General features: G+C 42.6%; 1 protein-coding gene across 1 annotated transcript; it reads right to left on the bottom strand.

The window, feature by feature from the left end:
• Nucleotides 1-727: 727 nt before the first annotated feature.
• On the bottom strand, nt 728-13,889 carry LOC148047750 (vomeronasal type-2 receptor 26-like). The gene is made up of 7 exons (XM_087708128.1): nt 13,732-13,889; nt 11,565-11,853; nt 8,145-8,342; nt 7,506-7,757; nt 5,583-5,810; nt 3,409-3,535; nt 728-1,629 (listed from the first exon to the last, which is right to left on the bottom strand). The coding sequence occupies exons 1-7, from the start codon at nt 13,887-13,889 to the stop codon at nt 728-730; spliced, it is 2,154 nt and encodes a 717-aa protein (XP_087564254.1).
• Nucleotides 13,890-16,103: the final 2,214 nt, after the last annotated feature.

Genomic DNA, 16,103 nt, shown 5'->3' with positions numbered 1-16,103 from the left:
TCGGTATGACTAACTTTCATGCTTCCCTATCATCTGCTCTATTGACTTTGCTTATGAAAAGTCAGCAGGGAAGCAACCATTGTAAGGGAGAACTACTTGCCTAGCAACCAGATTGTAATCATGTCACTGTGGGCTTACTGGAATTCCCATTATTGGTCTGCAGGAGAGATGGGCGAGCATGAGCACATGAAGCTTCACTCGCGTGAGCCAAGGGCACTTGTGTTCACACATGAAGTTCCACTCCCTTGAGCAAAGGGTGCTTCCCCTTATGCAAGTGTGAGCACAAGCACCTTTTGCTCAAGCACCCTCTGCTCATGTGAATGGGGCTTCGTGCATGAGTGCAAGCATCATTTGCATGAATGGAGGAACACATGAGCACCACTTGCACAAATAGAGCTGTGTGCATGCACATGTATCTGCCACTCACATGCCCCTCTGTGTGCCAGGCTGGGCTGCCATGTTGGAAATGTTGGGGACTACTGACTTTGAGAGTCTGTCATAAGTACCACTTGTTCAACACAATCCCAAATTTGAATAGTTATTGTATATGTGATTGCTATTGGAGGACTACTTGTAAGCTACCCATTATAATTGAGAACCCACATTGACAGACAAAGATTATTTTGAATATCTAAAAAGAAGATTACCACCAAGGCATATTATGTTCTAATGCAAATAAGCAATAAAACTGAGCTGTTCAAAAAATACTTTCTAAATTCGGAAGCTCTCATTCTCTTTTTTGTATTAGATGCTCCTTGGTGTTCAATTCAGATCTTAGAATAATGATGTAGCATTTGGGGACAAAGATGCAGCCTAGTAAACCCAGGCTGGAGGCCAGGATGGAGAAGATCTGCACAGCCACCATATATTTCCCTTTGGTACTCAGGTAGGTGGGGACAAAGGAGATCCAAACACTGCAGAAGACCAGCATGCTGAAGGTGATCCACTTGGCTTCATTGAAAGTCCCTGGCAGTTTTCGGGCCAAAAAAGCCACCACGAAGCAGATAGCAGCCAAAAAGCCCATATATCCAAGGACAGAATAGAACATGGAGACTGAGCCTTCATTGCACTGCAGCAGGATGTGTCTTGGTTGGGAAAGAAAGTCAGAATCTGGGAATGGGGGAAAGATTCCTAGCCATATCATGCAGATTCCCACTTGAAATCCAGAACAGGACAAGACAATGGAGTTCCCCAGAGTTTTCCCTAGCCATTTTCTCATCCTGCTTCCTGGCTTTGTAGCCAAAAATGCAACTACCACCATAATAGTCTTTGCCAGCAAGGAAGAGACGGCAACTGAGAAAACGAAACTGAAGGTGACTTGACGAAGAAGGCAGGTCACTTTCTTGGGATGACCAATAAACAGAAGGGAGGTCAAGAAAGAAAGTAGGAGTGAAACCAGGAGGAGGTAGGTAAGGTCCCGGTTGTTAGCTTTGACTATGGGAGTTTCTCGGTATTTAATGAAGATTCCCAGAATAAAGGCGGTGGTTAGGGACAAAGCAATGGCAATAAAAGCCAGGATGTATCCCAATAATTCTTCGTAGGATAAGAAGCTTATACTTTTGGGGACACACTGATCTCGCTTCTTATTGGAATACTGGTCATCTGGACACTTTTCACAATGGGCTGCATCTGGGAAAAAAATCACCTGTCTAGTTCTGCAGCTGTAGAATCATGAAAATTACAAATGAAATTAATTGCTACTACTACTACAGTATATAAAACATGTTTTTAAAAGTGAGAAAGAATATTGAGGGCATTCAAGAACATACTCAAAAATATTTTCCCATTGTACTTGGTTAAAGCCTACATTGGATAGTGAGAGAACATATTCATAAAGTATAAATAAACAAATGATTTATACTTTATATATCTCTCAACAAGTGAGAAACTATATGGAACATGGAACTGAATATGACCTGAAAGATGGAAGTGTAGTCATATTTTGACTTCTACTAAATGCAAAGATGGGTGGAAATCTGCATCTTTGCCTTTAATTAGCTCAGTTATATTGGGACATATACAATTGTCTTGTTTCTTTGCATATTTGATAATGACAAGGGCTCTTACATCAAGTTCAATCACTTGATTGTTCCAGGAAGTGGAATAAAGTTGTTGATGGTGTGAACTCAAATTGTACTAACTCAAAATATTCATGTCTAAGTTAAGTGGAATAAAGTTTATGTTTTCACTCCATTTTCATTATGGAGTGTGGCTCTTAGCTCACGCAGTCTGGCCTGCAGCTGGAAGTATTTCAGTATTTCTTCCCTGAAGAATTTGTAGGTCCCAAAATTTATTAAAAATAATCATTGCTTGTTTTAAAGACTAAGAGACCAATGAGTTTATCAACTCTTGCAAAATGTGTCTTCTTTCCTGGAACCATGTAAGAAGGTAACAACTTCAGAAATCTCACCTCCTTTTCATTATGTATTTTAATAAATGTTGCCTAGAAAAACAAGAGTGAGTATTGATTGCACCCTCAATTTTACTTTTTTCCCAGAGCTACCTACCGTATTTTTCAGAGTATAAGATGCACTTTTCCCCCCTTAAAAGAGGCTGAAAATTTGAGTACATCTTATACTCCAAATGTAGCTTTTTCAAAGCTTTTTTCAGTCCTAATGAGATGCTAATGAGTGAACAATCTTCCGTGCTTTGCCTGCTTTTCTCATTGCTGCTCCCTCCAACATTAGTGCCTCATTAGGGCTGAAATAAAGCTTATAAAGCACAACTGATTGTCAGAGGGAGCAGCAATGAGAAAAGCAGGAAAAGTATGGCAGATCAGAAGATCGCGTCACTCATTAGCACCTCACTAGGGCTGATAAAAAGCTTCCAATATTTTTACTGAAGCATATTCCCCCCTTTGGATACCGGTACATCTAAGTGAGGCTTGGAAGAGTAGAGACAAACAAAATGGACTCTGTGCTTCAAAAACAATTTCTCAAGGAATGGAAAATCTACTTCTCTCCAATGCAACATATTCTTTTGCAAATTGTGGCTATATGCTTTGAATTTTTTCATTTCAGTATGCCCTTCAACTTTTCTGTGGAGCAAATAATTTGCTGGTACTACTGCTGTAAGTTTCCAGAATAGAAATAGCATTGATCGTGCTGGTTGATGATCTCAGATAGAGTTTAGATAGGAAAGTGTACTCCTTTTTGGTCCAAATAAACTTCTCACTTGCCCTCAATAATGATTGTTTGTAATGATTGTAAGGGATTGTTAATCAGTATGGCCTCACTTGGAATGCATAGTCCAGTGGATAAAAAGTGTGCATGCTCAATACCAGCAAACCTATGTGCTGAAGCTGACCAGACTTGAGACGCTAGCTAGATGAATACCTGGTAGGCAGATTCACCCCCCTATTTTCCTCCCCAAAAACTAAGGTGTCTTATACTCTGAAAAATATGGTACCTTCTTGCATAGAGAAAGTTCCGTCCATACACAGAGAACAGTCATAGCAGCAAATTGGTGCTCCTTCTCTTATGAGCTTGGCATATCCTGGATAACAACTTTCTGCACATCTCGAAGAAGGCACCATCTAAACATAAAGATCATTTAGGGCAACCTATGAATTATAGCAATAGCAATAGCAATAGCAGTAGACTTATATACCGCTTCATAGGGCTTTCAGCCCTCTCTAAGCGGTTTACAGAGAGTCAGCATATTGCCCCCAACAATCTGGGTCCTCATTTTACCCACCTCGGAAGGATGGAAGGCTGAGTCAACCCTGAGCCGGTGGGATTTGAACCGCTGAACTGCTGATCTAGCAGTAGCCTGCAGTGCTGCATTTAACCACTGCGCCACCTTGGCTCTTACCAATTGGGGTGGAATGGGGTTTATTTCAAGGAACTGGTTTCTGACAGCCAGGTAGCACAGTGTGCCAAATCAGCCAAGGAGTAGTTGACATAGCAGTAACTGATGGAGACCACCAATGCCTTTCCTTTTTAAGTATTGGAGACACCATTTAACCTGAACCTTTATGGAAAATCTTTATGGGACGTGGTGGCTCAGTGGCTAAGACATCAATATGCGGACGATACTCAGCTGTATCTGTCCACCCCGTGCCAACTCAGTGAGGCGTTTGACATGATGTGCCAGTGCCTGGAGGCTGTCAGGGTCTGGATGGGGGTTAACAAGCTTGTACTCAATCCAGACAAGACCGAGTGGCTGTTGTGTTTTCCTCCCAAGAATTTGGCTATTAGTCCATCACTCAGGCTGGGGGGTGAAAATTTACGCCCCTCAGACAGGGCGCGCAACTTGGGAGTCCTCCTGGATCCACAGCTGACTTTAGAACATCACCTGTCGGCTGTGACCAGGGGGACATTTGCCCAGGTTCGCCTGGTGCACCAGTTGCGCCCCTACCTGAACCGGGAGGCAATCGCAACAGTCACTCACGCCCTCGTGACCTCAAGACTGGACTACTGCAATGCGCTCTACATGGGGCAGCCTTTGAAGAGTATTCGGAGACTTCAACTCGTCCAGAATGCAGCCGCGCGAGCGATTGTGGGTGCACCTCGGTACACCCACATTACACCTATCCCCCACGAGCTGCACTGGCTACCGATCGGTCTCCGGATATGCTTCAAAGTGCTAGTCATAACTTATAAAGCCCTTCATGGTATTGGACCTGGGTACTTGAGAGACCGCCTGCTGCCAATTACCTCCCAAAGACCCGTCAGATCACACAGGGTCGGCCTCCTCCGGGTTCCGTCCACCAGCCAATGCCATCTGGCTACTACCGGGGGGGGGAGGGCCTTCTCTGTAGCAGCTCCGGCCCTTTGGAATGAACTTCCCACGGAGATCCGGACCCTCACCTCTCTCCAGGCCTTCCGGAAAGCCGTCAAAACCTGGCTGTGCCGGCACGCCTGGGGTTGATGAGTTCCCCTCCCCTCTCGACTGGTATGGCTGTGTGATTTTCGTGTATTTTAATTATGTGTACTGTTGTTTATGTTCCCTTTCCCCTTTGAGTTGTTCACCGCCCTGAGTCCCTCCTGGAGAAGGGCGGCATACAAATAAACCAAAACCAAACTAAACTAAACTAAACACTGAGCTTGTCGATCAGAAAGATCAGCAGTTTGGCGATTCGAATCTCTAGCGCCACGTAACAGAATAAGCTCCTGTTACTTGTCCCAGCTTCTGCCAACCTAGCAGTTCGAAAGCATGTTAAAATGCAAGTAGAAAAATAGGGACCACCTTTGGTGGGAAGGTAACAGCATTCCTTGCACCTTTGGCATCTAGTCATGCCGGCCACATGACCACGGAGACGTCTTTGGACAGCACTGGCTCTTCAGCTTTGAAACTTAGATGAGCACCGCCCCCTAGAGTTGGGAACAACTAGCACGCATTTGCGGGGGAACCTTTACCTTTAATGAAGACAGTAAAGACCCCAACACAATTTGTAATAGCAGGTTGTGATATGTATTGAAACACAATTAAAGACACATGATAGCTAGTGAATTAATGGGACTTTAGGTTCCCTTATTTGGAGGTTATCTCAATTGTCCTCAATGATAATCATTTCTGAGAAGAAAAGTCTTCATATGTAGAGTTAAAAAGAAGACTCAAACCCAAACAGCACCAGCTACCTTGTGAAATGATGTTGGCCATTGGATAGCGCTCTGATTGATGGAGACCTTGACTTCTGAGGAGGCTTCTCTTTCTACACTTCCAACTTCCACCCCAGCAGTAGACTTGTTAGGAAAAACTGTCCAGTGGATGATATGAAAGTCAGCAGCAGGAACTCCATTTTCATCCAAATAAACTCTGTCCCCAGAAATATTCTGAAGCTGGAAGTTTCTCATGAACTGATGAAGCTACAATGGCAAAGAAAATCACATGTGCAGTTTATACACCGAGTCCTTATTCAATGATTCTATGACTATAATTCTGGACTGGAAGTGCTCTGAATAACTTCAACTCCTTTAGCTCAGCACTTTGGCCTGCAAGAGGATGATTCCAGACTTTTCTTTATGGGATATCAGACCTTTTTCCAATATATTCTATTTTTTGAAGGAATCTTTAGATTGTCCTGCAAAACTATAGCAATAGCAATAGCAGTTAGATTTATATACCGCTTCATAGGGCTTTCAGCCTTTTCTAAGCAGTTTACAGAGTCGGCATATTGCCCCCACAATCTGGGTCCTCATTTTACCCACCTCGGAAGGATGGAAGGCTGAGTCAACCCTGAGCCAGTGAGATTTGAACCGCCAAGTTGAAGAACTAGCAGTCAGCTGAAGTGGCTGCAGTACTGCACCCTAACAACTGCGCCACCTCGGCTCATAACTTTAGCTCAGCATCACAATCTTAACAGCAACAATAAAAAACAAAATTATAGAATGCTGAAATTTCAAGAGTTCTTGTCTCTGCTTAACCCCACACCATCGTTTCTTCAGCCCTGGTGACCAGGCAATGCAGGGCAGGAGCAGGAGGAAAAGCACCAGGAAGCAGGTGGACAAAGAGAGAGGGGGGGGAGAAAAACTCACCTGTCTGCATGCTGTCTTCACCCAGGCAGGTGGCGACATGCGTCTTGCTGCACCTGCCCCAACAAGTGAAGGAGGCACTGGCCACAAACCACCCACCCATGTTCAAACCAGCCCACCTCCACTCTCTCTCTCTCCACAGGGGCTCTCTGGAGAGGGAGGGAAGGTCTCTCCCAAGACCAGCTTCTTTCCTGCCCTCCTGCAGCATTAGTCTTTAGGGCGAGGGCATGGACCATTTGGCGCTGAGATAGTAGCAGCCACAGAAGCATGGGCATGGCTAGTTGGGGGCATGTGACTAAGTGGGCATGAGGAATGTCAAGTTGGCCACACCCACTCAGTCACATGCCCCCAACTTGCCACACCCACTGAACCTGTCGTAAAAAAAATTGAAACCCACCCCTGATATTGCCCTCAACAAAAAGGAAAAAAATCACTTTTAATCCAAAATACAAATTTAGGATTAACTCCATGTCTTAACAACTAGACAAAACCAGCATGTGCTATCTTGGGATGAGAGCTGTGGATGGATGAAGCATTCTGATGCTTATTTAATTTGTAAATGGGGAAACTGCTTTGGCAGTTGGAGGTATCACTTTTATTATAGCATCCCCTGAAGAGCCGTGGTGACGCAGTGGTTAGAATGCAGTACTGCAGGCTACTTCTGCTGACTGCCAGCAGTTTGGCAATTCAATTCTCACCAGGCTCAAGTTGGACGCAGCCTTCCATCCTTCCGAGGTGGATACAATGAGGACGCAGATTGTTGGGGGCAATATGCTGTCACTGTAAACTGCTTAGAGAGGGCTATAAAGCACTGTGAAATGGTACATAAGTCTAAGTGCTATTGCTCTCTCAAATTAGCACAGGTAGTTTAAATTTGGAAGATTTACCCCCATCATCTCTTTCTCAACACTCTCAAATACTACAAAGTGGACAACTGGTATTTGGGGTCTCTCACCCCTCTCTATTTCCAATTTAGTACCGAGGAATTGAAAGGGGATCATCAATGGAACCTTGTAGAACAAGTCTTACCTGCCATGGCTGCAAAATCTGAGGTGACTGATGGTCTCCAACATGCATCCTCCTTTTACTCAGTTGGGAGGAAAAGGCAGCATTGAGGGCCAAGGACACAGCTCGGATTGCTTTGGAAATAGCGGTGGCATCCTCAGACTGCATTCTTGCAACCACATCAGAGAGTGGGAATTCCCAGTTCTCTTTTTCTTGGCATCTTTCCCAAACTTTCTTAGACTTCACCGCCTTTGTGTAGGAACACAGGAACGCTTCCTTTCCAAATTGAAAGAGAGCAGAAGAATATGAATTAAAGTCATGGTATGGTTTCCTTGCCTTTGTCTGGGTGAGGAAGGAAAGCAAAGCATGTTTATGTTGGAGATCCACCACATAGTAAAACATTGTTATACTTATATCTGTCAAAGTTGTAGCAATCCACACTTTCCCCGCAACGGATGCATTCTTCCTTCCAGATGTTTGTATTAATCCTGCTAGTATTGTTGTGGCCTGAAAATCCAGTTGCCAAACTATAATTTTTATTTGACTGTTGATAAGAGAAAAAAGCTTTTGCCTTTTTCTTTTCATGAACATTTTTCCAAAACTTATATCCATATTTGTTGCAGGGATGGTTTCTGAGAGGACAATGCAAACCCCATTTTTTACAGCTAGAGTTTCCAAGCTTCTCTTAAAGTTTTCTCCTCTTTCATTGTCCTGAGAAAGGAGGCCGATCCACGTCCATCGGAAATGCAGGAGCATTTGGACGATGGCTGAGTTAGGAGGTTCTTGTTTTGGGGTCACTCGGTAGAAAAAAGGGAAATGATGATTTTTCTCAGGAATGTGGCTGATAGCACCATAGTTGATCTAAGGTGAAAGAGAAGATATTGGTAATTTGTGTCCCTTTAATGATAAAAATCAGATTGTCAATCTTCAAAAAGGCACTTTTGCTGTTGCAACTATTATCGTTTCTCAGCTTGCCAATGATCTATGGGGGAAGGGAAGGGAAGGGAGAGATAGAACTTAGGTCCCAGACATCAAGATGCCAGCCATGACAAGTAAGGGAGTAGAGTAGAGTAGAGTAGAGTAGAGTAGAGTAGAGTAGAGTAGAGTAGAGTAGAGTAGAGTAGAGTAGAGTAGAGTAGAACAGAACCGAACCGAACCGAACAGAACAGAACAGAACAGAACAGAATAGAATAGAATAGAATAGAATAGAATAGAAGCTTTATTTGGCCAATTGTGATTAGACGTAGAAGGAATTTGTCCATAAAAAGTTGAAGTTGAAACAATTTATGTCCAGGATGTGAGGGATCAGTAGATATTTTTACAGCCCTGTTTTTGACTGGTGCAGTAAACAGGTCCTCAATGGAAGGCAGGTTGGCAGTAATTGTTTTTTCTGCAGTTCTAATTATTCATTGAAGTCTGTGTCTGTCTTGTTTGGTTGCAGAGCCAAACCAGACAGTTATAGGGGTGCAGAAGACAGACTCAATAAAGGTTTCCATTAAGAGATTGGATCATCTCGGCTGTGTTTGCTTTGCTTGGGTTCGTCAGTGGGAATGTTGACACAGATATTTGAATGTAAGAGCCTTTCCGCACTGCTGAGAGAAGTTTACAGAAAACAATACCTCCATGAAACTTGTTAACTCCCTTCGATTCTGGGGAGCCCTCTCTAGAATTTGTCAGTGATTCTCATGCAAATACATCCCTCTGGTGAAATCCTACCCATGCAACTAATTCTGGATGATGGAGCGGATGCAGTGGGACAATTCTGCTGCCAATTCTGCTGCCTGCTAAGGCTCACATCCATATAGTAGATAGTCAGCAAGTGATCCAAGTAGATAAGAACATCTTAAACTTTGGAACAGAAAACTCATCTGCTTTACAAGAGAGAGGGAGACAGAAAGAGGGAGGGGGAAAAGAGGGAAAGAGGGAGGGAGAGAGGGAGAGAGAGAGAGAGAGAGAGAGAGAGAGAGAGAGAGAGAGAGAGATCTCCCACTCAGATTGTTAGTGATGGATAAATCCATAATTATTATGGAGCAAATTATGTAGCTCAGAATTGAAAGGAGGGGTCCTTGGTGGTCTCTGAGTTCCATAACCCAAATTAGGTAACATCATCAGTGCATTGAATAATGAAATGTCTGCAAGAAAACAACCAAGTTCAGAGAGCACCATGGTTCCCCACATTTCAAAAATGTATTAATAAACCATTCAATTGATTAATAATAATAATAATAGACTCAGACATCAAGCTATTCTCCAAAGCACCTGAGGGTACAACAAGAAGCAATGGGTAGAAACTAACTAAGGAGAGAAGCCACTTAGAACTGAGGAGACATTTCCTGACAGAACAATTAATCAGTGGAACAACTTGCCTCCAGAAGTTGTGAATGCTCCAACACTGGAAGTTTTTAAGAAGATGTTGGATAGCCATTTGTCTGAAGTGGTACAGGGTTTCCTGCCAAAGCAGGAGGTTGGACTAGAAGACTTCTAAGGTCCCTTCCAACTCTGTTATTCTATTCTATCTGATTTGCAGATACATGCTTAATAATCTCATTCTAAAGAACCCAAGAATGCTGACATTGTGATAAGAGATAACAGAAAATGAGTTCATGGTGACATCCTTTGAGTTTTCATGTGGACAAAAGGAAGCATGTTAATGCTGCTGTCTGGATGTGTCGTAAGTTGTTTCATGGTCTTCCTTAACCCATTCACTTTTCCTTCACATCTTTATTTTGCAATTTGATCTTCAGACCAAAACTTTTGTTTAAAAAAAATAAGGAATTTCCTGATCATGAGAGTGATTTAGTGTTGCACTAACCTACTTTCTTAAGCTCTATCACCGGAAATTTCCAAGGAGAAATTGGACAGCCATTTGTCTGGACTGGTCTGAAGATTCAGTCTCGGGGCAAAAGAGACTGACCAACCCACGGCTCTAGAGCCACATGTGGTTTTTTCATCCCTCTGTTGCAGTTTCCTGTTGCTCAAAATATGCATCACAACTGCCAATGTGCGACACCCGCCAGCACACAATTTATTGAGCTTTTCGACCCCCCAATAGGCCAACTATGGATAAACCCAAGAAAAGAAGTGTTCAGAAGAAAACAGAACCTTTATTTCAAATACATAGGCTAGTTTTGTGGATGCTTAGAAAATAATCAGGCAAGGGAAGGGTTTTGTGGTTCCCGGTGTTTTCTTTTCTGTGGGAAACGAGTCCAAATGGCTCTTTGAGTGTTTAAGGTTGCCGACCCCTGACTAGAAGATCTCTATGGTCCCTTTTAATTTTTTCATTCTATCATTTTATGACCAAAATAACCTGTTTTGGTCATTAGCTTTTTAAATTTCAAAACCAGTTATTCAACGCGCTTACATTCTTGGCTCTCTTTCTTCTGGGTTGATATACCCATTTTACAAAATTCCCAACAACTATGGTCTCCCACTCATTTTTTAATATACTTGTAACAAACTCCACTCACACTTTCATTTACCAACAGAAGTACACTGTTTTGTACACCTACAAAAGGCTTTTCAACAAACATTCATTCTTGCAACAGACCACATTCAAATGCTTTTCTTCAAGCCTTAACGTTTCTTCATTTTTTCCCCAACTTTAATAAACATTCTACTAAGACACCCAAGTTTATCTACTTGCTATTTGAAGAACGGATCTTCAGTGGTAGAAGAGCAAAAGTCCCAAAGCCAAGGCTTGGTTCCAAGCCATGTTGTGGAATGCAATAAAAAAAGTACTTTGTGATATTCAGGTCTTTTAATATCTGTCTTTAAAGTTATTTGCGTGTTTTGTGAGTAATGTTTTCTGAGCTAATTTCTGAGCCATGGTGGCACAGTAGTTAGAATGCAGTACTGCAGGCTACTTCTGCTGACTGCTGGCTGCCTACAATTTAACAGTTTGAATCTCCCCAGGCTGAAGGTTGACTCAGCCTTCCATCCTTCCGAGGTGGGTAAAATGGAGACCCAGATTGTTGTGGGCACATATGCTGACTCTGTAAACTGCCTAGAGAGAGTTGTAAAAGCCCTGTGAAGTGGTATATAAGTATAAGTGCTATTGCTATTAAATCCTTATTACATTCGTACTTGTGGAATTTTATAGATGCTCAAGACAGTAGAAATATGATCAAACCGTTCAGAATCCATCACTTCAAGAACTGCCAGCAGGTTCCTTTGTCTTCCACATCTGTAGTTTGGGACATTCTCTTGCCCTGTAGACAGCAAGTCCAGCATGGCCTCATATAGTATCCTTGCATTAAAAAAATTATCATAGATATTGTAACCCAGGGTGATGTTGGGTAAGAGCTTTGGATTCTGGTTGATCTCACGAACAGTCAAAAGAAAGGGCAGGATGTGGTAGAAGCTGGTCAACTCCCTGCAACGTAACAGATATTCAGAGTTCATCATCTTCAATTTGGATTTCATCTAACAATTCATGAAAGCACGCTAGATTTACTGCAGCTTTGTATCTATATAGTGCAATGCTGGAAAAATAGTCAGATAGTCATCGCTCAGTTAAACAATAATCATTTTTTCCTTGCCTTTCCCAGATGATAGACATCTTTGGAGATTTCTATTAGAAGAACACTCCAATTGGAGCTTCTTCCAAACACCAAACAAAGTACACTTGGTATAACAGGATCAGAGGGGTTTGGCGTTCCAAAACAAACACCACAGAGTTATAGTGAACTTGGTGTATCAGGATCAGAGGGATCTTACCAAAATCACCAGAGCTGATCTTAACTATAATGTTCTCCAAATTATGACTTACAGGTTGTGTGTGTGTATGTGTGTGTGTGTTAGGAAAATCATCCATATGTGCATATAAACGAAAGTGTGTACAGTCAAGGCTATGGTTTTCCCAGTTGCAATGTGTGGCTGTGAAGGTTGACCATAAGAAAGGCTGAGCGCCGTAGAATGGAGGCCTTTGAACTATGGTGCTGGAGAAGACTCCTGCGAATCCCTTGGACTGCAAAGCAATCAAACCGGTCAGTCCTAGAGGAGATCAACCCTGACTGCTCTTTAGAAGGCCAGATCCTGAAGATGAAACTCAAATACTTTGGCCACCTAATGAGAAGGAAGGACTCGCTGGAGAAGAGCCTGATGCTGGGAAAGATGGAGGGCAAAAGAAGAAGGGGGCGAAGAAAAGAAGAAGGGGTACCTTAAGCCACCAGCCTTGAAATTTTGGCCTTGGAGAACCTAGAACTATGCCACCTAAGGTTTGATCTAAGCATAGTACACAAAATTATCCGCTACAGTGTCCTACCTTCAATGACTACTTCAGCTTCAACCACAATAATACATGAGCAAACAATAGATATAATCTCAAGGTAAACCATTCCAAACTTAATTGCAGAAAATACAAGTTCAGCAACATAGTGGTCAATGCTTGGAATTCGTTACCTGACTCTGTGGGTTTCTTCCCCAAACCCCCATAATTTTAACCTAAGACTGTCTACTGTTGACTTCATCCCATTCCTAAGAGTAAGTAGGTAAGGGACGTGCATAAGTACATCAGCATGCCTACCGTCTCTACTCTACTGTCCCCATTTATTCATATCCATTTAGTGTGTTCATATTTATGTTTCTACTTATACCTGCTATCTTTTACATGTTTGACAAACTAAATAAAATGAAATAAATAAATATTAATGTAATCCACTGTCGCCAAACCATTAGCTTATCGTATAAGGTCTCTATTCTCCCTGAATTTGGTTTTCAAAAGGTATTCCTTTTTTTAAAAAAAAAGCAAAAAAGTGAAATGGAAGTCACAAAAGCTTAGAAAACAGGTAAAAGGATGGAATGAATGATTGTAAAGGAAGGATAGAGTACAACATAGAAGAGAGAAGATGGTGGGAAATAATCTCAAGAGGTCTCCCTCTGCTCAAAGGTATTGGGTCATTTGATTGTGAGATATGCCACTATATATCTATGATTTATAAAATAAAAATAGATTATTTGCTGACTCTCCAGAGTGATAAGCCTCACCTAGGCAAAAATCATCTTGGGAGCGTTTTGCCATGACTGCCCAGTGTTGAGACTGACTTTTGTGGAGGAACTTAAAAGGAACTTTGCATGCTTAACTTTTGCAAAACCATCCTGTGCTCCAGGAGCCTTTTCCTAAAGGAAATTGGGAGAAACAACGACCTGCCTTTCTCAAGGTGAGGAATTGGGAATTGGAAAGTATTCCTGGGGAAAAAAAATATATTAGAACATGCAAAATCACCAGAATCCTGCACATGGAGAAAATTACGTTTTCAATCGGTGGGTTGGCGGCTTGGAGAAAATATATGGGTAGAGTTGAGAAATCATTCCTGACGTTATTCCACTAATCAGGTAGTATCCTGGCTTGTAGTAATTGAACTCCTTCTTTTCTTCTATTATCACCTTCAATGGGCATTTTGTCAGCATCGTGGCACAGGGAAATTTGGAGAGAAGTTGCAGCAGAAAAAACTGTATTTGCAGCAGCAGCATTTGACATGTATTGATGGGGATTCTTCCTATAGAAGTCTCTTTGGCACAGAGTTGGCTCTCAGAACTCACAAAAGATCACACAACTGCAGTGAAGATGGTCCAGCTTGGCCCCAAATCAAGGTAGAGGAACATGCAGTTTCAGACTGGCCCAGTCCCAATTCTACCACAACCTGCTTTCAGCAGAGTCCGAGATGGTTATATGTCAGATTTTCAGTTGTCTTAAATCCCATTTCCATCACATCGGTTTGCAACTAATGGTAATGATGAAATTCCCACAAACGTTGTTCAAAATAGAATAAATAACCATGATTTTGATAATTAGAAGGGGAATTGGGAATTGTTGTTGTAACAGGTGTGCAACTGGAAAAAATACAGTTCTGCATGACGCAAGGGCATAGCTCTAATTTAAGAGTCAGGAAGGGATTTTAGGAAAGTTTGTCCTCTACTCCGTAAACTTATTCCTGAGATTTTAAATGTGCTAAAATGTGCAATGTGCTAAAACAATTGAACACTGGCCAGTAAGGCCATTAGAATTTCTTATTATTCTCTCTACAGTGGATGAGACAATCTTCCTCAATGAAGGTTGGATACTCCAGAATGGATATCTCTATAAGTTATTTTTTTAAAAACCCATCAGAGCAGTGTAGGGATTAAAAATTGTTTACTACCAGTTCTCTGGGTGTGGCTTGGTGGGCATGGCATGGCTTGGTGGGTGTGGCAAGGGAAGGATACTGTAAAATCTTCATTCCCTCCCCTCTTCAGGGAAGGATATTGCAAAATCCCAATTTCCTCCCAATCAACTGGGACTCGGGAGGCAAAAAATAGATGGGGGCAGAGCCAGTAAATTCCAGAGGTGGTATTTACTGGTTCTCCAAACTACTCAAAATTTCCACTACTGCTTCTCCAGAACTGGTCACAACCTGCTGAATACCACCTCTGCAACAGAGGCCTCTCTTAAAAGTTTACTTCTATTTTTCTAAATGGGGAAGATTAGCGTCTTCAAGGTTAAAGATAAGATCTGCTAAGAAATTCCCTGGATGGTGCTGCAATGCCTTGGATTTTATTTTATGTATTACTTAATTTGTATTGGTTTGCCTTTAGTGCATTAATCTGTAAATGGCCTTTTACTGACTTGTTTATGATATGATCACCTTTGCTATCACTTACACAGATTTCCTAGTAGGGGACCTGTCAGAGTGCGCACAGTGTGGCTATGTGAGACAACCCAGGAGCAAATACAGTAAACAGAAGTTTGCATTTTAATAGTGGTTTATCTACAAGGAAAATATACATACATGTACTTTAGTCAGACCTCAAACAAACAGTAATCAGCAATTACAGCATGGAAGCACACATGGAGAGTGATATATGCCCCAACAGGATCTCTTCCAGAGGTGGGTTGCTCCCAATTCGGACCAGTTTGGCCGAACTGGTAGTGGTGGTGGTGGGAGGCTCTGCCCACCCACCTGGAATGCATGCGAGCAGGAGCAGGAGTGAACCAGTAGTAAAACGGTTAGCAACTCTCCACTAGTTTCTTCTTAATATAGGTTCTTATGTGATATCAGCGAATTGCTAACTCATTCCCAGCATTACATCATTGTAGCAGCTGGTCAACTCTTAAATCATTACCTCTTTGGGAATAGGCTTCCAGTTTGCTCATAGCGCCGGTTTTAGCCCCCCTGGAGGCTTTCCAGAAGACTCTGGATGGCAAAAAAATGACCCTACGAGCAAATCAGAAGTCACTTCCGGTTTGTCTGTAGGGCCGGTTTTCATCCTCCAGGGAAGCCTTTTGAAGGTGACTTCCGGTTTGCTCGTAGGGTCATTTTTTGCCCTCCAGAGCCTTCAGGGAAGCCTCCGGAAGGTCCCTGAAGGCTCCGGAGGGCTAAAACAAGCCCTACGATCAAACTAGAAGTCTGTTCCTGAACAGGGAAGCTCCTGAAGCCTCTGGAGGGCTTCCCAGGGGGGTCAGGGGGACCTGTTTTTGCCCTCACCTGGCTCCTATAAAACATCTGGAGCCTGGAGAGGGTGAAAAAATCATGCAAAAAATGTGGGGATCATGGTCATGAGTGCATGCACGCTGGGGTCACACATTGTATTATGAGTGTGGCACACCTGCACATGACTCCCTGCGCTCCCCCTGCTTTTGGCACG

Source organism: Thamnophis sirtalis, unplaced genomic scaffold, assembly GCF_051295495.1.
Source record: "Thamnophis sirtalis isolate CommonGarterSnake01/CBP01778 unplaced genomic scaffold, rThaSir2_p1.2 scaffold_3, whole genome shotgun sequence".
Lineage (NCBI taxonomy): Eukaryota > Metazoa > Chordata > Lepidosauria > Squamata > Natricidae > Thamnophis > Thamnophis sirtalis.
This window is presented reverse-complemented; position numbering and strand designations above follow the sequence as displayed.